Genomic DNA, 21338 nt, shown 5'->3' with positions numbered 1-21338 from the left:
GGGTTTATTATCTGTGCAAGTAATACGATTTTGCGTAGGAATACTGTTAGGAAGGTGTACCGACTCATTTTTGGCGCGCCATAAGTGACGCGGGGCTCAAGATTCTGATTGGCTGACGCAGGCCAAACCCCGTCTTAAGCTTGTTTATTAAGGACAGTCGAGCACAGAAATCAGATATTTGGCGCCATGTATAATCTAACTTTTATTTCAGATTAAAGTTATGATATAAAACAAAGAGTATATTCGGTTACATTTAGTTGTTGCCTTTTGCACAAATCTAAAACATTCCACAGTAGTACAAATGGAAACAGACAACAGGATTTCAAAAGACTTGTTTATTTTTTCCTTCCTAAACAATACAACTTTCACTTATTTCCATTCTTTAGATTGCTCAAACAAACAAGTAAGTACTAATGAAGTTGGACTGATGAATACAAGATAATCAGTGCTCAATCTACAACAACTTGTAAAAGTGATATTAAACAATGGCAGCCAGATAGTCTTTCACCTCCGCTGGGGTCAGTCGCCTAAATCCTGCTTCATTGCAGATTCCCACCTCAATGTTGTCTTCTGTCATTTGACCTTCAAAGCTTTCCTGTAACAAAAGTAGTCATAGATAACTTTGATGTTTGACATTTTAGAGCACTGGCAAGTAAAACGTCATGCTTTGTGACAGGTGCAGTTTCAGGCAGTATCAGTATAGTTTTATTTAATGCCATGTCAGCATCTGTGGCTTTCTTCATGGCAAAAACTGAATCACAAAAATACAAGAGTGACATATACACAATAAAAACAAACAACAAACAAGCAGAAAAAATACAGCAATTAATATTACATTTTTTAACATTACAAGATTTTCAGGTCCTTAAACAGGTCCTTTAAAATTCTTTAAATTTCTTTCTTTATTAAAATTTAAAATTCTTTATTATGGTGTTACTGGTCAAAAAAATTACGTTAAAAAGAAAAGTGAGGTGCATCAGCTCAAATAAATGAGGAATACAGTTAATCAGTTCCAAAAAAAGATTGAATCCATTATTTGGCAATAATAGCATAACAAGGGAATAAGTAATTTTTGTAAGAAGATGGTTAAAAACAAAAAAAGGTGGAAATAACATACAAAAAAAAGGCTAAAAATTATATTTTTTGGAGGGAGTTATGCCCTCTGCGAGCAAAGTCAGTAGGTTTTAGTCTAATGCCAGAACATTAACTAGCATTTTAGAGAAAAATAAAACTGACCGGAACACAGCGTGAACAGACATAGCTGGGTTGTCAATTATTACCTTAAGAGTCAGAATAGCAGTGTGAATCGCATCTTCCAGTTCCAGATCCTCATTGTATCTGAAATAGGAAAATGAAGCAAATGAGAGGCTGTGTGTTTAGAAAGACTAAAAAAAGCTCTTAGACTTGGACCATGCGTGTACATTCTATACCTTTTTTCAAGGAATGTTTTCCCATTCACATAGTTCTTTCCCATCGCTGTGGCTTTCCATGCAAAGTATGCTCCCTTAAACAGATCAAAGTCCATCTTATTTTGTGAATACAGTACATAATAAAGACCTCACATTTTTAACAGATAATTGATTTAAGTTTAAACTGGATTGCAGTAATACAATAAATATAATTATAACACCAAAGGGAATAACATACTGAGGGGTCAGACTGGAAAAGGTATGGGCGGTCTTCATCCCAGCCAGCAATCAGGAGTGACACCCCAAAAGGCCGAACTCCTCTGTGTCAAAACAAAAAAGCTGCATGTTATGCCATTGTCACTTTGGTACATGCACGTCAAGCATCTTCTCAAAATATTGTTTTACAACACTGCAAAACAATTGTTTGAAGTGCAACTGTTGTATCATGCATACCCTGATTGTGTGTACTCCTGCATAACAGAGGCCACCCTCTGAACAAGCTGGCCTGTAGGAATCGGCTCCTGATAGACCAGGAAGTACTGCTGAGCCAGCTTTCGTGCCCTTCGCACCATAACCCTGCAGATATGATTAAAGTCACCATGAAATCAAAATGAACAATTCTTGTTTTTTTATGGAATATTGCTGCATTTTTTTTAAACTGACTAATCAGTGCACATCACTTTTTTTAAAATTCTTGTGACCTCAATCTTTAATCAAAACAAATTTCCCTCCCTCTTGCCGCAACATCTCTTCTCTGATGTCATGTTTACTGGAGCCAAGGTGGGACACATGCAATCACAGCAATAGCAAAACCACAACAATCCAATCTATTCCCCATGGGCATAATCAAGTCCCGCCCAACTTTTGTTGTTGTTTGAGAAGCTGTTTCCCTCGGATATATGTCACAATAGGGAAGAAAAGACTATTGCAACTTCTGTTTCATGCCAACTTTATCAACTTTTTTTACAACAAAAAATCTCATTGAGCTTCATGTGCTACATGTTAGGAATCATTATTATGTAGCGTTAGATCATGCAGGCTCCAAATCCATACCTGTAGTCTGGACCCATGCCACTGTAGACCATACCGATGTGTTTGGTTATGGGCTCTACTTTGTGAACACTTTGCTCATCGTACAGTATAGATTTCTGCTTCTTTTCTGTAGCCAGAACAACACCGTTTGAGGCTGTGAAAGAGAAATGAGGATGAAATGAAAGTGAAGATTCAGTGAATGGACACAGTTTAGACGTCAAGAAGGCCATTTATAATAAGCACATAATGAAACCCTAAAGTTTTATAAACAACACAAATTTCAAGACACACCCTGATAAATACAAATATAATTTTTTAAACCTTTTATTCCAACCGAAGGAGCACCGGCTGCTACAGCGGCCAGGGCATACTCAATCTGGACCAACTTCCCTGAAGGGCTGAAAACACAAAAATAAGATTATAAAATGGTCCGTAAAATGTCACACATGATGAGTGTTCTGTTTTCAGTTATACTATATTTAAATGACTAAGGAAACCATTAACTGATAATCGTTAACTGCAAGCTCACTTATGTGCATTAAAAAGTCATATAAATGTGTATATAAAATGAACAGTTTCCACGATGATACACTGAAAGTGAAAGTAAAATCAGCAAGTTTTATCACAAAGACAAAACTGTGCACTAGTCTGTCTTTTAAGCACTCCTGAGAGTGTTGTATATGTTGATCTGGGAAGCATTATTGTGTTTAGTTCACCCTATGCATGAACGTTGATGCTCATGAATGAAAGAAGCACCCATCACAAACACAGTGACTCTGCATCAGCGCTCAGATAATGAATTAACGATTTAACTGACAAAACGCTCTCCGTAAACCTCGAGATTTGCGATTCGCTAAAAACACACACTCGTTTAATATGATGATATTCATTGAATATGATAAAATCATGATGTTAATTACCTGAAAGTGGTGAGGGAGAAACTGTAGCCTCTGTCTGCCATGGCTGTGTGACTGTTGGGGAAGTGACGACACACGCTTACTTGATCTGATTGGTTGAAAGAGGTACTAGGGTAACTCAATTAATTGTGGGTATTGTAGGCAGCTTAAAGATAAGTTTAAACAAATGTTGGGCGTCACGTTCTGTTTGCCACTGAGTATTTAAAACCATTATTAAAATATGTTTTAGTTTTTTTTGGTTTTGTTTTACATTTTCCGTTCTCACCCGCTCAGAATGAAGTCGAGTTTTTATATCGTTGTACTACAGATCCCAGAATGCACTGCGAGAAGAACGCGCAGGCGCAGTGGGTCTTTTTGAGCTGTGACCGTGAGGATGTTTGGTCTGTACATGTTGGGTTAAACTGAAATAAAATACCAAACACAATGTCATTAACGGGTTTACTTCAGTTTGTCGGTCGTTCTCTGCAGCGTCTGGAACTTAGTTTATCGCAAGCGGCGGGATTTGACCGCTTCGGTGAGTGCATTTACTGTAGTGTGTCATGTGTGACACTACTCCACTCATATCACTGTACGTACACTTATATTACACTGAAGCTTAACTTAAGATCATTTAACAGTTTGTTTTTCTTTGACTTACCTGTGTGTTGTAACATCAAATATAGAGTTTGTTTTTAATGTCATAATCTCTGGTGTTGTATCAAGGTCTCAAGGAGACACATGGCACATCTGTTGTGTTTTTAAGGGAAGGATACATTACATAAGATAAAAAGTCTCTTTAATCTGAACATTACGGTGTTTAAAATATACATCTTTTTGTCTTAAAATAAATAGTATTTATTAAATGTATAATGCAAATTAAGCGCATCTTTATTAAAGAATAAATTCTGTTAATGTGAAATGTGGTGGGTAATTTCAGTTTTTTTGTTTGTTTTAAGGTTGTTTATTTAAAAAAAAAAAAAAAATATATATATATATATATATGTTATTTTTTATAATAATTCAACATATTTTAAAAATATATTTATATCACCTTAAGTCAAATGTAAGCCCATATCTTCCTTTTATAAATAATAAATGGACAAAGATTAGGGTAAGGTATATTTGAAATGGTAGTGTGAGCATGTCTTTAAAATTATTTGCGTAACTCAGTTTGATTATTTTATTAATCTATCAATCACATAAACTTTCTCTCCAGGTCCAGCTCTGGCAGTAAATGGTCCCGGGATTCTTCCTCAATCCCATCACAGCAGTGATGATGAAAACGCTCAGCCCAGTTTCTTGGACAGTATCTTTTGGATGGCCGCCCCTAAAAAGAGACGAACCATTGAAGTAAATCGCTGCAGAAGGCGAGACCCAAATAAACTGATAAAAGTCAAGGTAAGAACTCCCACTAGACTAGAGCATGAAAAAAAATTAAAAGAGCTATCAACGTAAACCTGTGTTGTAGTAAACAGATGTCTGTTTAGATGAAGAGCAACTTATCCTATTTTTTCCTTCTCTCCCAGTACAACATTGAGCCGTGTTCAGAGTGTGGCAACATGAAACTGAAGCATACTCTGTGTGGATTCTGCTATGAAAAGGTCAGGAAGGAGACGGCAATAATACGGAAGCAAATCTCCATCATGGAAGGCGGACCTCTCAACACTCCTGCTGTAGAGTCTGTTGTTTTGTATGAAAATGAAACGCCCTCTGATGCAGATAAAGACAAGAGAATAGTAGAACGCAACAGGAAACGTCCATATTGGTTTAACATGTAAATGCAGTGAAATAAATAATTTTGTCAAATAAAGATCACAGTTTCAGATTCGTGAATGATTTTGTGATTATGGTTCAGTTCATATTTTAATAGTTCAATAATAAATTTTTTTATACTTCAACTTTTTATTTATTGAACATTTAATAGCAATGTTGTTGCCCAAAGTGCTTCACAGTTATAACAAAAACAATAAAACATACATGTATAAAAACATTTACCGAGCCTAGCAAGTGAAGGCATCACTACACACTCTTAGACATACTCCTCACACAACTGTATAGTTAGATCAGTGTAGAGAGAAAGAAGGAACTAAATAAAAATTAAAGCGGCAAGCAGCGATGAAAGGGCCCTCACACTCGTGCCATCGTCACTCGGTGGCTTTAGGAAGACAGAGCATGGTTGGGCAATGTGCATTTAAGGAGGTATATATAGTAAGAGTATGTCAAAGTAAATTATAAAATGTTTTGTATTATGGTGATAATAGCATGCTTCATGACTCAGCTAAGTGTTGCTAGCATGTTTAGTATGTTTCTAGCATGCTTAGTACACAATAATTATGTGGTTAGTACTGCATTACTGTGTTAACCATGTCAGTTTCTGTTGCCAGTAGATGGGGCTATGTCTATATCTGAATATCGCTATGTAGATGTGTTCAGTGCAGGACTTTTATCAAACATGTGAAGCTTGAGGCAGATTGGACATTGTATGCTTGAGTTACAACAACTTCCTTTAGCATTTCTAGCATGTTTAATGATGTTTCTAGCATATTGCATGTTAATTTTGGGGTAGATTGGACATTGCATGCCTGAGTTACAGCAAATTCATATTTAATTGCAGTAATAGCATGCTTTAGCACTTAGCTAAGTGTTTGATAGCATGTTTCTAGTATGTTGCTAGCCTGTTTAGCACCTGCTGGCACTTTTTTATATGTTATTAGGAGACCACAACAGTGTTAAACATGTCAACGCCTGTTGCCAGCAGGTGGCGTTATGACTATAACTGAATATGAGCATGGATGTGTGTTCAGAACAGAACTCTTATCAAACGTGTGAAGTTTTTTTTTTGGCATAAAGTATTGCTAGCATGTTTCTAACATGTTTAACACTCAATGGCATATTTTACTATTGCTGCGTCCCAATTTGCATACTATCCGTCCTAAATAGTATTCGAAAATTCAGAATTCAGAAAACACTCTTCAAAAACGGTGCTTTAAATCTCTTGACAAACAAAAAAATGTAAATGACATTTGTATGTATTCTGAATAAAAGACACAGGTTGTACTGAATGCCAACTTGCTTATTTTGCTCAAGATAAGGATTTATTAAGATCACATGTCATGCAAACAAGAAACTCTGCTTCTAACCACAGGTTGAGAGCTGTCGTTCTAAACTCACAACTTTGAGATGCTGTTTGCGAATGTTGGTTGTAATGATAGTTTTGGGAAACACAGACTCGTTGAACTACTGATCACGACGGAACTTGCGAACATAGTTGGCTAACATGCTTTTGGGAAACGCACCCCTGGATGGGAGACCTACTGGGAAAACGATGTTGCTGTTGGAAGAGGTGTTTGTAAGGCCAATAGGGGGCGCTCACCCTGTGGTCTGTGTGGGTCCTAACGCCCCAGTATAGTGACGGGGACACTATACTGTCAAAAACCACTGTCCTTCGGATGAGACGTTAAACCGAGGTCTTGACTCTCTGTGGTCATAAAAAATCTCAGGATGTCCTAAAAAAAAAAAGAAAAAAAAAGAGTAGGGGTTTAACCCCGGCATCCTGGCCAAATTTGCCCATTGGCCTCTGTCGATCATTATGGCCTCCTAATCATCCCAATATATACTGATTGTCTTCATCACTCTAGGGGCTTTCGCACCGGATAGTTCCAGGTACTAGCCACCAGGATGGTTCCCCGAGAACTAATGGTTCCCCTAGGAACGTTTTCCTGGTTGCGTTCGCACCTCCAGTAGGAACTCTGAAGTCACATAAGCCGCGCTTGTTGTTGTGACTTTTATTTTGATGGTGCTGAGAATGCCAGAGCCTGAGCAAACACTGCTCGCATTCTCTGTGTTCATTAGTTTACGATCTGTCTAACAGTCCTGTCTAATACGATATTAGATAGAACTGAACTGTTATACATAAAAAGTAGACAGTAATGAAAAGGTATTAGCGAATGCCATGTGGTTGCTGTTCAGAGATGCTAGCTGAGCAGAAATACATAATCATGTTTCTCTTGGTTTCCTCAAAGATTTTCTCCTCAGCTTGAAGGTTAAGAGGTCCATCTATCACTGTTTTCCATGTTCGTGTTTTTTTGTTTTTTTTTAATGGAGGGTGCTGGTGTTTCGTGTGCGTTCGGCCAATCAGCGTCACTAACGTCACGGATAGTTCCTATAGCGCTGGTTTAGACCGACTCTGAAGTAGGAGTAAATTAGTTCCTTCAAAAGGAGTTCCTAGAACTAAAATCGTTCCTAGTTCCTGCGGTCCGAATGCACCAAAATCCGGGAACTTCCACCAATAATTCTAGGAACGATGAAAAGGTTCCTTCGATGCGAAAGCTCCTTATACTGTAACAAGCACCGTCCTTTGGATAAGACGTGAAACCAAGGTCCTGACTCTTTGTGGTCATTAAAAATCCCAGGATGTCCTCGAAAAAAAGAGTAGGGGTTTAACTCCGTCATCCTGGCCGAATTTGCCCATTGGCCTCTGTCCATCATTATGGCCTCCTAATCATCCCAATATATACTCATTGGCTTCATAACTCTGTCTCTTCACCAGTAAGCTGGTGTGTGTGTGTGTGTGTGTTCTGGTGCAATATGGCTGCCGTCGCATCATCCAGGTGGTGCTGCACATTGGTGGTGGTTGAGGATTTTCCCCCCTTCCATGTAAAGCGCTTTGAGTGCAGAGAAAAGCGCTATATAAATGTAACTTATTATTATTGTTATTATATAAGTAACTTTGCACATAAATGTCAACTAGCAATCATTAGAGTATTAGTAGACTGTCTAAGCCTAACAGTCTACTACAGTCCATACACTATAATGGGACTTAGTTGACATGTAGTTGCAAAGTTAAATATAGTTAGTAGAATGTCTAAAGTGGACCATCGGAATAAAAGTTGACCAGATTCTTTAAACTTTGCACCTTTTCATCTGTTCTAAGATTGCTGGAATGTTAAATGTTGGAATGTAAATTGTTTATTAAAGGCCTCAAATGGGTTTTGGCATAACCACAATGATAATGACACTTTAAACAACATCTAATTATCAGTTACAGGGACAGAAATGGCTGATAGTCTTCCCACCTCTCCTCGTCTCATCAAAACTCACTTACCTGTTCCGTTTGTACCCTAGTCCTTCTGGGAGCAGAACTCAAGGGTAAAGTAGCCTACTCCGGGTCTTTTGACTGCTAGAATAGATGATAAATGTAATCATATCTGCCAAAATCTGACATTCTATTTGGATATTGTCTTCATTAAGATTTAAAAGATTAGCTTTTGAAACTACCTTTTCAATAAATGTGACCAATGAGTGGCTTGCTTATGTCTTGAGGTTTCTAATAATCCCTAATATTTCCATGCAACTAATTTGAAACTTGAGTTCTCTGAAAAGTGTAAATGTTGCTCTGTAGGGCTACCAAAATATTGCGTGTCAACAAAGCCTGAACCAGTGGGCCACTTTCAATATTATCTACTCTATAGACAAATTGAAAAATGGCAGGTGTTTGTGAAACCTGTTTGGAAATAGTCATTATGCAAGGAATTACGTTTGGTCCTGCTGGTGGAACAGAAATGACTCACTGCAGCTTTAATAAAAGTTAAGTATAGTTCTGTAATGAATGTAATGAAATTGTAACTTTCTGGATAGTTTTGCATAATTCAACATAGGCCTATATCATAGCAAGTCCTGTGTTATGTCATCATTTTTTTTCCCACTTATTCCAGGTTGTGTATGTAGCACGTAATGCAAAAGGTACAGCCTGAACAAATGAACATGGTACAGCCTGAACTGGGAGATTGGAACAGCTTTATACAGAAATTCATGAAAGTGAAAAGTAAGTAGATTGATCAATCACAGCTTGGGTGCGATCTATAATTTGAATGTCTTGATTAAAAAGGATGTTATAAATATAACATTGAGAATGTAAATATATTTCATTTCTTAATTACAACCCCTACATTATCAATCAAGAACTTTGTCTTGGAGGTTTTGTTTTAACATCAGTAATTTCCCGCCAGATGTGTTTGGTCCTTGGTATGATCATGTCAGCGGATGGTGTGAGAAAAAACAGACATATTCTAACCTACTGTACTTGTTCTATGAGGATCTGGCTGAAGTAAGTTAAATTCACAAAGTGACAATTTTATCAAGTGTAGAAATATGTCTAAAGTGTGTATTTTCCTGGTCTTTTCCAGGACACTGGACGTGAGGTGGAACGTTTGAGCTCCTTCTTGGGTTTGTCCACTTCAGTCGAAGAAAGGGAGAAAATAACAAAAGGGGTTCAGTTTGATGCCATGAAACAGAACAACATGATCAACCATGTCACAATCCCTTTCATGGACTTCAAGATCTCAAGATTCCGCACAGAGATTTATAATTTCAGTTCTAGATCTTGCACCAGAATCAGGTTAATCGCTGCTCTTCTGTTTTCACATAGATGATATTAAAGATGTTAAGATTGTAAAAACGTAATTTAGGATTTAAATCTACCTAATGAATTGAGTAAATGTATAGTTAAAAGTTATTTAGTAGATATATTTGGTACCATGATGACAAATAAAACTGAGTAAACCCATTGAGTTTAAATCACTAAAATTTTTTGAATAAATCAAATTACAAATATTTATGAGTAATGGGATCTTACTTCATTTGAATCCACTAAAAATTATAAGCAATAGTGCACATACATGTTTCATAACTAATGAACTTCACAGTTATTGAGCTTAACTGAATAAAGACTGAACTAAATTGAGCTGAAAAATGACACTATTGTCTTTTTAGAGCTGCTTTACAGCAGAAATTAAATAAGTCTCATATTTGATGGTTAGTGTAGGAGGATAGATTATACAGTTTGTACATTGGAAAAACCATTACGCCTATGGAGAGTCCCCGTAAACCAGACATGGGCAGTATTTCAATTAAATGTATTTTAAATACGTATTAAATTACTTTAGTGTATTTTGTAATTTGTATTTTGCAGTTGTGGAAAAAATAAAATGTAGTTTGTAACAAAATATTTTGAGGGAGTGTATTTAGAGTATTTCAAATACTTAAATACTTAAGAAAAATCACCATATGCTTATCACCATAGTAAATGATTTTGCCATATTTTCGGTCTGATGTTGGCAATGGCAATGTCCAGGATGCACAAAGATTTGTGCGCAAAAAAAAATAAAAAAAATAATGACTTTATTCCACTATTCATTTCCTTCTCTCTAGGCCTTGAGTTGGTTCACGTAGTGTTTTAGCGCAGCGCGTCTGTGTTGTACGTCACACGTAGGCTCACTATTGGCCGACGCTGGTCATGTGTGTGATACGTGGTGACGTGCAACACAGACGCGCTGCGCTAAAACACTACGTGAACTAACTCGAGGCCCAGAGAGAAGGAAATGAATAGTGGAATAAAGTCGTTATTTTTGTTGTTTTTTTGCGCACAAAAAGTATTCTCGTCGCTTTATAAACTTAAGATTGAGCTACTGTAGTCACTTGGACTATATTAACGATGTCTTTAATACATTTTCTTGGCCAGCAAGTTATAGTGTCTTAGAAGCCTATGGAGGAGTGATCCAGCTCTCTGATTTAATCAAAAATATCTTAATTTGTGTTCCGAAGATGAACGAAGGTCTTACGGGGTTGGAACAACATGAGGGAGAGTAATTACTGACAGAACTTTCATTTTTAGGTGAACTAACCCTTTAAGATTATTGTGGGAGTATTTTTGTATTTTCAAAATACTAATTACTTGTATTTTATTTAAATACATTTTTCACATCAGTATTTTGTATTTTATTTTGTTACATTTCATGAGCCAGTATTTGTAGTTTGTAACAAAATAGTTTTTGATGTATTTGTGCCCACCTCTGCCGTAAACCACATATCCGAGTGTGTGTGTGTGCGCGTGAGAGAGAGAGATTGTGTGTAAGTGTGAGTGCAAGAGTGAGTTTTGTGTTTCTACCCCTGCCGTTCCCGCACAAGGTTGCAATTCTTAAATGTGATCTAACAAAGGTAAAGAGAAAATATTAACCATATATGCTGTTTATATTGCTTGTAATTGGGATGAAGTAAACATCTGTTGAGTATTTTACCATAAAATTGTTTGATTGTGTTGAATTAAAAACCCCAAAATGCAGCGGGTCGATCAGACCCACGAACACTGGCTGAATAACAAAAATACGAACACCACACAAGGGTTATGTCACGGATGGAACAGGAGTCAGACAGGTGGTAAGTGAAATGTAGCTTTATTTACAGAAACATGGAAGTCAAGTCAAGTCACCTTTATTTATATAGCGCTTTTTACAATACAGATTGTATTAGCTTCACATTGATAACATGAAAATAATACAACAAAGTTTGTTTCTAGAAGAAAATTGCATCATCGTCCACCCATAATAAGGCAGATCAATAATATTGTTGAATATTAAATGTCCCCAACTAAGCAAGCCAAAAGCCAAGGCAACAGTGGCAAGGAACCAAAACTCCATCAGGTGACCTGGGAGAACCCAGGCTCAGTCGGAGGCCAGTTCTCCTCTGGCCAACGAGCGAACAGTGTATGATTATGATCCAGGCAGCGTTACAGGTCAGAAGTCAGATTGGTCGTGTCGATGAGGCCTTCACAGGGCTGATGAGGCTGGCACTTCAGGATGCGTCATGGTTAGGTCCAGGTGCAGATCCACCATCTGATCTGGATACGGCCGAGGTCCACCTCACTTCAGGAAACGGAGAGTCTTGTTGACTCTTCAGGACTGCGTTGTCGTCGCATCCATGCGCTGGTTCTTCTTCAGATCTGGATACGGCCTGGATCCGACGGACTGCGGTAAACCTCGGTATAAACAGAGAGACTAATATTCGCGTAGACGCCATTCTTCTTATGATGTAACGAGTACATCAGGAATTATGGGAAGTGTTCCTGGTTCCGGCTGGCCTAATCTATGCAGCCTAATATGGAATTATAGAAGTCTATAATGTGTTATGTGTATGCTAGGTCAAAAAGATGTGTTTTTAGTCTAGCTTTGAACTGACAGAGTGTGTCTGCTTCCCGGAAAATGTTAGGAAGATTGTTCCAAAGTTTTGGTGCTAAATAGGAAAAGGATCTACCGCCAGCAGTCGATTTTGATATTCTAGGTGTTATTAACTGGCCGTAATTTTGAGATCGCAATAGACATGAAGGACTATAATGTGTTAAGAGCTCGCTCAAGTACTGCGGAGCTAAACCATTTAGTGCTTTGTAAGTAATCAGCAATATTTAAAAATGTATACGATGTTTAATAGGGAGCCAGTGCAGTGTTGACAGAACTGGGCTAATATGGTCATACTTCTTAGTTCTGGTAAGAACTCGAGCTGCTGCGTTTTGGACCAGCTGTAGTTTGTTTATTAAGCGTGCAGGGCAACCACCCAGTAGAGCATTACAATAATCTAGCCTTGAGGTCATGAACACATGAACTAACTGTTCCGCATTTGTCAATGAGAGCATATGACGTAATTTAGATATATTTTTAAGATTGAAAAATTCGGTTTTACAGATACTAGACACGTGACTTTCAAATGAAAGATTGGTATCAAAGAGCACACCCAGGTTCCTAACCGACGACAAAGACTTAGAGCAGCCATCAAGTGTTAGACAGTATTCTAGGTTATTACGTGAGGACGTTTTTTGTCCAATAATTAGAATCTCTGTTTTTTCAGAATTAAGAAGTAAGAAATTACTAGTCATCCAATTTTTTATATCAGCTATGCATTCCGTTAATTTTGTGAATTGGTAAGTTTCATCTGGGCGTGAAGAAATATAGAGCTGAGTATCATCAGCATAACAGTGAAAACTAATGCCATGCTTCCTAATGATATCTCCTAAGGGTAGCATGTACAGAGTGAACAGCAACGGTCCTAGTACTGAGCCTTGTGGTACGCCATTCTGAACTTGTGAACGATAAGACATCTCTTCATTTACTGCTACAAACTGATAACGGTCAGATAAGTATGATTTAAACCATGCTAGTGCAATTCCACTAATGCCAACATAATTTTCGAGTCTATTTAAAAGAATGTTATGGTCGATAGTGTCAAATGCAGCACTTAGATCGAGTAACACTAATAGAGAGATACAACCACGATCGGATGATAAGAGCAAATCATTTGTAACTCTAATGAGAGCTGTCTCTGTACTATGGTACGGTCTAAATCCTGACTGGAAATCCTCGCAGATACCATTTCTTTCTAAAAAGGAGCATAGTTGTGAGGATACTGCCTTTTCTAGTATCTTTGACAGAAAAGGCAGATACCCAGGGGGCAAAACACCTGTTTTTTAGGAAATCAGACATGGGCTGCTGTAAAAGGTTGTCATATAAAAATGAAATCTATGATCTGAGGATCACAACCTGGGTGGACAACCCGGTCAACAAGCTGCTGGAAACTTGTAATTAGGGTCAAAACAATGCTACCCAGTGTTGCCAGATGTACGATAATTATCGTATTTGTACGATAATTTTGACCTCTGTACGATGTACGATCAATAATGAAAAAAATCCCATAATGTACGATAATTTCAGAGTTTTCAGTCTTTCGTCCAAACACACATCCTATCGCTTCTCTCTCTGACCCCGAATCATTTCGCAGGCTCGCCTGCCTGCACGCAAGCACACGTACACACACACACACACACACACACACACACACACCACATGGTGTCGACCGCACGTCAACACTACACTACAGTTTTGCCGAAGAAGACAGTTCAGTTTAGATCAGTTCCATGATGGCATCCAATCTGTACCGTAAAAGGATTCCCCTACCAACAACACCTGCCAACACAGCACAATCCGATGATGACAGCAACTTAGAGATCGAATTTGAATCTTTCTAGTGTTAATTGTGCACTTTTTTCTCTCTGTATCATAGTTTAATTATGGTCTAGTTCAAAATGTGGACTGTCGGCATATCTTTTGCACTTTGGCAAAAAAAAGTTAAGTAGCCAGACTTCCTCCAGTTAGTGTGAGCGTATTACACAGCTTGTTTAAATTGGCTGTAAAATTATTTGGAAAATAAAATTGTTGGAAAATAGCTATATTTTATGTGTTTGGTTCGTGTACGATAATTTTTCTCAAAAAACGATAATTTTGAGGTTTTGGTACGATACTTCGACATTTCTAATCTGGCAACACTGATGCTACCTCAAATTCTGCTTTAACTCCCCGGAATCACCCAAACATCCTAAAAAGGTTTAATTATATTCATGGATCCTGAGCCATATCTCCCTGATACTTTATGCTAGAAACAAACTGAGCACACCTTTCAAAAGAGTGAAAAGAGTGGAAGATAAGCTTGCATCTGATGCCTTGATTGTACATGTAATTAGAATGTAACAGTTAACAATGCCTCTTAATTCATAGGTAGGCAAAAAAAAAAAGGAAAAAAATATTGAACATTCCACTTGTAATCGGTAGCATTCTTTTCCCTTTGTTGTTGTTAAAATAAACAAATTACCATGTGAAGTTAACTTTTACTAGATGAAATCATATTTTGATCATTTTCACTAACCAGACAGTCCTCATGGCCCATAACACATTTAGAGGGAATTCAATTTCAAGCCTATAATAGCCTGTCAATTCAAACAAGATCCAAGAAAGAAGTTTACCATTAACTGGTGTTAATTGTATACTGCTCTGTTTCCGTATGTACAGTATATCATTTGCATATTTATGCAATATCTATTATTTGTATTGCAATGTCTAGTATTTCTAATATTCTATCGAAATAAAAAAAAAGGATTTGAGGATTTTGGGTTAGGCTGGTTACTGTTCAGTCCAGGTGTTTGGAGTGTGAGACAAAGGTACTGACAACTAAATGTTGAAAGACTAAAACACACAGGAGTCATGTGTGGAGTAGGTTTAAAAGTATTTACTGATTAAAACGGTTAGCCTACATTAAGTAGCAATTTGTAAAAAATAAAATAAAAAAAAAGATTAATGAAACAGACAAACAGATTGTTGTGGCGTTTTTCTTTTGCTATTTGAGCAAATTGGAACACAAAAAAATATATTTAATGTAGTCTTTCATTCACTGCTATAGAAGTTTACCCAACTATGATGCCTTCCACTTCTGAGAAACCCAGAAATGTGAACAGGGTCAATAGGATGTGTCACATCACGTGATTTACTTGCCAAAAACTGTGTTAGGCAATTTGGTAGTCCTATTTGTATTTTATGTCTATGGTCCTAGGGATAGTTCACCCAAAAATGAAAATTAGCCCATGATTTACTCACCCTGACGTCATCCTAGGTGTATATGACTTTCTTCTTTCAGAAGAATACAATCAGAGTTATATTAAAAAGTGTCCTGGTTCTTCCAAGCTTTATAATGACAGTCAATGGGTATATTTTTCATCAAAGTGCCTCTATCCATCATAAAAGTGCGTCTATCCATCATCAAAGTGCCTCTATCCATCATAAAAGTGCATTTTTCCATCATAAAAGTGCCTATATCCATCATAAAAGTGCGTCTATCCATCATAAAAGTGCATCTATCCATCATAAAAGTGCATCTATCCATCATAAAAGTGCATTTATCCATGATAAAAGTGCATCTATCCATCATAAAAGTGCATTTATCCATGATAAAAGTGCCTATATCCATCATAAAAGTGCGTCTATCCATCATAAAAGTGCATCTATCCATCATAAAAGTGCATCTATCCATCATAAAAGTGCATCTATCCATCATAAAAGTGCATTTATCCATGATAAAAGTGCATCTATCCATCATAAAAGTGCATCTATCCATCATAAGTGCATCTATCCATCATAAAAGTGCATCTATCCATCATAAAAGTGCATCTATCCATGATAAAAGTGCATCTATCCATCATAAAAGTGCATCTGTCCATCATAAGTGCATCTATCCATCATCCATCATACAATCCATCACTTTTAAGAATACAATCAGAGTTATATTAAAAAGTGTCCTGGTTCTTCCAAGCTTTATGACAGTCAATGGGTATATTTTTCATCAAAGTGCCTCTATCCATCATAAAAGTGCATCTATCCATCATAAAAGTGCATCTATCCATCATAAGTGCATCTATCCATCATAAAAGTGCATCTATCCATCATAAAAGTGCATCTACCCATCATAAAAGTGCATCTATCCATCATAAAAGTGCATCTGTCCATCACTTTTATCATGGATAGATGCACTTTTATGATGGATAGATGCACTTTTATCATGGATAGATGCACTTTTATGATGGATAGATGCTTTTTTATGATGGATAGAGGCACTTTTATGATGGACAGATGCACTTTTATGATGGATAGATGCACTTTTATGATGGATAGATGCACTTATGATGGACAGATGCACTTTTATGATGGATAGATGCACTTTTATGATGGATAGATGCACTTTTATGATGGATACATGCACTTTTATGATGGATAGATGCACTTTTATCATGGATAGATGCACTTTTATGATGGATACATGCACTTTTATGATGGATAGATGCACTTTTATCATGGATAGATGCACTTTTATGATGGATAGAGGCACTTTTATGATGGATAAATGCACTTTTATGATGGATAGAGGCACTTTTATGATGGATAGAGGCACTTTTATGATGGATAGACGTACTTTTATGATGGATAGAGGCACTTTGATGAAAAATATACCCATTGACTGTCATTATAAAGCTTGGAAGAACCAGGACACTTTTTAATATAACTCTGATTGTATTCTTCTGAAAGAAGAAAGTCATATACACCTAGGATGACGTCAGGGTGAGTAAATCATGGGCTAATTTTCATTTTTGGGTGAACTATCCCTAGGACCATAGACATAAAATACAAATAGGACTACCAAATTGCCTAACACAGTTTTTGGCAAGTCAATCACGTGATGTGACACATCCTATTGACCCTGTTCACATTTCTGGGTTTCTCAGAAGTGGAAGGCATCATAGTTGGGTAAACTTCTATAGCAGTGAATGAAAGACTACATTAAATATATTTTTTTGTGTTCCAATTTGCTAAAATAGCAAAAGAAAAACGTCACAACAGCGTTTTCACAACTTTCAAAAAGAGTAAAAAAATAGATAATGGCAGTCGGAAGAGAGAAAGTTGTCAACTTTGTCACAGCCGCGCTTTTAGAAACACCCTCACAGCAGCGTTAACTAGTTTTTGTGTAATATAATACAAATATAGCGTTATATGCGTAATTATCTTTTATTATGAGAGTATGTGGCAACGTGTACGTTAAAAGCGCATCTTCTGCACTAAACAATGATATTGCAATATTCTAGACTCTTGCATGTATCTAACGCCACACTTACTCTCACACTACAGAAGACTGTAAATATTTTTTTGTATTTTCAAATTACTTGTATTTTAATTAATTAATTAATTACTTAAATACTTTTTTCACAGCAGAATTTTGTATTTTATTTAAATACATTTGATGAGTAAGTATTTGTTATTTGTAATTAAATACTTTTTGATGTATTTGTGCCCATCTCTGGTTAAAGGTTGTCAGAAGAACTGCTCCTGTGCAAAGAGGGCAATTCCATGCTACATAGGATGCCGTTGCCAGGGGTTGGCAACCAAATGTAGTAGGATACAGCATGCTGAAACACTAGAGAGCAGCGACAGCAGCAGTGACTCCAAACACCTGGACTGAACAGTAACCAGCCTAACCCAAAATCCTCAAATCCTTTTTTTTTTTTTTGATAGAATAAATAAAGCTATAAGAATATCAGAAATACTAGACATTGCAATACAAATAATAGATATTGCATAAATATGCAAACGATATACTGTACATACGGAAACAGAGCAGTATACAATTAACACCAGTTAATGGTAAACTTCTTTCTTGGATCTTGTTTGAATTGACAGGCTATTATAGGCTTGAAATTGAATTCCCTCTAAATGTGTTATGGGCCATGAGGACTGTCTGGTTAGTGAAAATGATCAAAATATGATTTCATCTAGTAAAAGTTAACTTCACATGGTAATTTGTTTATTTTAACAACAACAAAGGGAAAAGAATGCTACCGATTACAAATGGAATGTTCAATTATTATTATTTTTTCTACCTATGAATTAAGAGGCATTGTTAACTGTTAAATTCTAATTACATGTACAATCAAGGCATCAGATGAAAGCTTATCTTCCACTCTTTTGAAAGGTGTGCTCAGTTTGTTTCTAGCATAAAGTATCAGGGAGATATGGCTCAGGATCCATGAATATAATTAAACCTTTTCAGCATGTTTGGGTGATTCCGGGGAGTTAAAGCAGAATTTGAGGTAGCATTGTTTTGACCCTAATTACAAGTTTCCAGCAGCTTGTTGACCGGGTTGTCCACCCAGGTTGTGATCCTCAGACATAATAGATTTCATTTTTATATGACAACCTTTTACAGCAGCCCATGTCTGCTAAACCCCCTTTGCCCCCTGGGTAAGATTCGAGATCGGTCTATAATTGACTAATTCTGTAGGATCAAGTTGCGTTTTTTTAACAAGCGGTTTAATCATAGCCAGCTTAAAAGTTTTCGGTACATATCCTACTGACAAAGATGAATTAATGATATTAAGAAGAGGATCTGTGACCTCTGGAAGCATCTCTTTCAGTAGCTTAGTCGGTATAGGGTCTAACATAAATGTTGTCGATTTAGATGATTTAACGAGTTTAGTAAATTCTTCCTCTCCTATAGCAACGAATGAATCAAATTTTTCTTCAAGGAGACTACAATGCACTGCCTGATGCGATACTGTAGTAGACGGTTGCATAGTTATAATTTTCTCCCTGATATTATCAATCTTGTTAGTAAAGAAGTTCATAAAGTCATTACTGCTGTGTTGTTTAGAAACGTCTGGGGTTGAGGATTTATTTTTCGTTAGTTTAGCCACTATTTCAAATAAACAACTAGGGTTTTGTTTATTTTCTTCTAATAGGTTTGAAAAATAAGCAGATCTAGCAGCTTTTAAAGCCTCTCTATATGCAATCGAGCAATCGCAATATGCAACCTCTCTATATGCAATCGTGTGAGAAACACGGAACCAGATGGAGATATGGTGAGTATGCAAGCAGATGATAATCAGGCAGGAACTTAACTGAAGAATAAACAAAGTCTCTGTTTTCAGATGGAGGCTGGAAGATCCCAGGAAGATGGCAGATGACTGAAGAAGGCAGACGGAACGTCGGATGAAGACGGATGGCGGATGAATCACAGGGTCCGGGTCGAAAGCCACACCTTTTGTCCAGGCTGGTACTGAGGAGGATTGGAATGACGATGATCAGCCTGGTTCTTGTGCCTCCGCACTGCCTGTTGGAGTTGCACGTGAGCCGAGTCCCATACCCTCTCGCTCTGATGGAACCAGTAGTCGACAGCTGGAACCTCCGAGGGCTCACCCGACCAGGGGAAGAGTGGAGGTTGATAACCCAGGATACACTGAAAGGGGGTGAGCCCTGTGGTGGATTGCCGAAAGGAGTTCTGGGCGTATTCTGCCCAGGGGAGGAAGCGGCTCCAGCTGTCCTGGTACTGGTGTCAATAGGTCCTCAGATAACGTCCGATCTCCTGGATCTTCCGCTCAGTCTGGCCGTTTGTCTGAGGGTGGTATCCAGAAGATAGGCTAACAGTAACCCTGAGGAGTCTGAAGAATGCTTGCCAAACCCTTGAAATGAACCGTCGCCCCACAACGACGAGGATAGAGGTGTGGTTATCTGGGAAGGTCAGTCATGAAATCAATACCAATGTGGGACCACGGTTGTTGTGGGATGGGAAGTGGCACAAGCTTGCCCTCCAGGAGTCTTCTGGGGGGTGTTGGTTATGGCTGGGGGTGTTGGTTACTGAGCATCCTCTGACATACCTGGAAACATCTTGCGAGATGGACGGCCACCAGTACTGATTACTGAGGAGCGAGAGGGTACGCCTGCTACCTGGATGTCCAGAGCCCGGAGCGGTATGAGCGGAGTGCAGAAGGGTGGCACGAAGATGACGAGGTACGAATATAAGCCCCTCTGGACCTCCCGGCGGAGTGGGATGACGAAGGTTCTCCTGGGAAATCTGCTCGTCGATGTCCCAGATGATCAGGCTGACGATCATGGCTGGAGGGAGAATGGGTTCAGGTAGAAGATCCTGTGACGAAGAATGATGAAGACGGGAGAGAGCATCCGCTTTACAATTCTTGCTGCCAGGTCGGTATGATACGATGAAATCAAAGCGGGTAAAGGAGAGGGCCCATCGAGCTTGATGGGGGTTCAGCCTGTTCGCCTCTCTGAGATATTCCAAGTTGCGATGATCGGTTATGACCTCAAACTGGTGATTGGCTCCCTCCAGCCAATGCCTCCATTCCTCTAATGTGAGCTTGATGGCAAGCAGTTCCCGATTCCCAATATCATAGTTCCGCTCCGCCGGGGAAAGCTTCTTAGAGAAGAAGGCGCATGGATGGAGTTTGGGAGGATCACCCTGCCGCTGGGAGAGGACCGCTCCAACCCCTGTTGAGGATGCGTCAACCTCGACAACAAAAGGCAGGTCAGGGTTAGGATGGACTAAGATTGGAGCGGTCAGAAAGGCTTCCTTGAGATATTGAAAGGCTAAGATGGCTTCTGGAGATAAGGACAGAGACTTGGGCCGGCCCTTTAGAGATGAGGTCAGGGGAGCACTGATGAGACTGTAGTTATTAATGAATCTTCTATAAAAGTTGGCGAACCCGAGGAATCGCTGAAGATCCTTCACAGTAGAGGGCAGGGACCAATTCAGGATAGTTTCCATCTTCCTCTGGTCTATCTGGACTCCATGTTGGTCTATGACGTAGCCCAGGAATTGCACAGTGGTGGTGTGAAATTCACATTTCTCCAGTTTCAGGTACAACTTATGAGCCCTCAATTTCTCCAGAACTTGAGTGACGTGGCGCTTATGCTCTGAAAGCGAAGAGGAGTAGATGAGAATGTCGTCTATATAGACAACCACGAATCTGTTGAGATACTCCCGGAAGACTTCATTCATGTAACCCTGGAAG

The 21338-nt window shown here is 38.2% G+C and overlaps 2 protein-coding genes and 1 pseudogene across 3 annotated transcripts; 2 read left to right on the top strand and 1 right to left on the bottom strand.

The window, feature by feature from the left end:
* Nucleotides 1–320: 320 nt before the first annotated feature.
* On the bottom strand, nt 321–3462 carry psma2a (proteasome 20S subunit alpha 2a). Its single transcript, XM_082148932.1, has 8 exons — nt 3362–3462; nt 2763–2839; nt 2463–2595; nt 1863–1985; nt 1648–1729; nt 1431–1504; nt 1281–1338; nt 321–595 (listed from the first exon to the last, which is right to left on the bottom strand). Exons 1-8 carry the CDS (start codon nt 3400–3402, stop codon nt 479–481), a joined length of 705 nt encoding a protein of 234 aa, XP_082005058.1. The 5' UTR covers nt 3403–3462; the 3' UTR covers nt 321–478.
* Nucleotides 3463–3693: 231 nt separating this feature from the next.
* On the top strand, nt 3694–5162 carry mrpl32 (mitochondrial ribosomal protein L32). The gene is made up of 3 exons (XM_082150157.1): nt 3694–3872; nt 4554–4735; nt 4864–5162. Exons 1-3 carry the CDS (start codon nt 3782–3784, stop codon nt 5113–5115), a joined length of 525 nt encoding a protein of 174 aa, XP_082006283.1. The 5' UTR covers nt 3694–3781; the 3' UTR covers nt 5116–5162.
* A 3124-nt stretch (nt 5163–8286) lies between these two features.
* LOC309484691 (cytosolic sulfotransferase 3-like) lies at nt 8287–9768 on the top strand (annotated as a pseudogene). Its single transcript, XR_014211702.1, has 5 exons — nt 8287–8296; nt 8379–8485; nt 9052–9161; nt 9346–9443; nt 9523–9768. The product of XR_014211702.1 is annotated as a cytosolic sulfotransferase 3-like (transcript).
* The last annotated feature ends 11570 nt before the right edge of the window (nt 9769–21338 follow it).

Source organism: Leuciscus leuciscus (genome assembly GCF_965113295.1).
Source record: "Leuciscus leuciscus genome assembly, chromosome: 20".
Taxonomy (NCBI): domain Eukaryota; kingdom Metazoa; phylum Chordata; class Actinopteri; order Cypriniformes; family Leuciscidae; genus Leuciscus; species Leuciscus leuciscus.
Note: the sequence above shows the minus strand (reverse complement) of the source record. Positions and strands in the feature narration are given on the sequence as shown.

Bases quoted from the DNA above. Each gene is read 5' to 3' on its own strand.
- mrpl32 (XM_082150157.1), top strand. From the start codon at position 3,782: ATGTCATTAACGGGTTTACTTCAGTTTGTCGGTCGTTCTCTGCAGCGT. The intron at 3,873-4,553 runs GTGAGTGCATTT...CTTTCTCTCCAG, and splicing joins GGCGGGATTTGACCGCTTCG to GTCCAGCTCTGGCAGTAAAT. The intron at 4,736-4,863 runs GTAAGAACTCCC...CTTCTCTCCCAG, and splicing joins ATAAACTGATAAAAGTCAAG to TACAACATTGAGCCGTGTTC.
- psma2a (XM_082148932.1), bottom strand. From the start codon at position 3,402: ATGGCAGACAGAGGCTACAGTTTCTCCCTCACCACTTTCAG. The intron at 2,840-3,361 runs GTAATTAACATC...TTGTGTTTTCAG, and splicing joins TTCTCCCTCACCACTTTCAG to CCCTTCAGGGAAGTTGGTCC. The intron at 1,505-1,647 runs GTATGTTATTCC...GATCTGTTTAAG, and splicing joins TTTTCCAGTCTGACCCCTCA to GGAGCATACTTTGCATGGAA.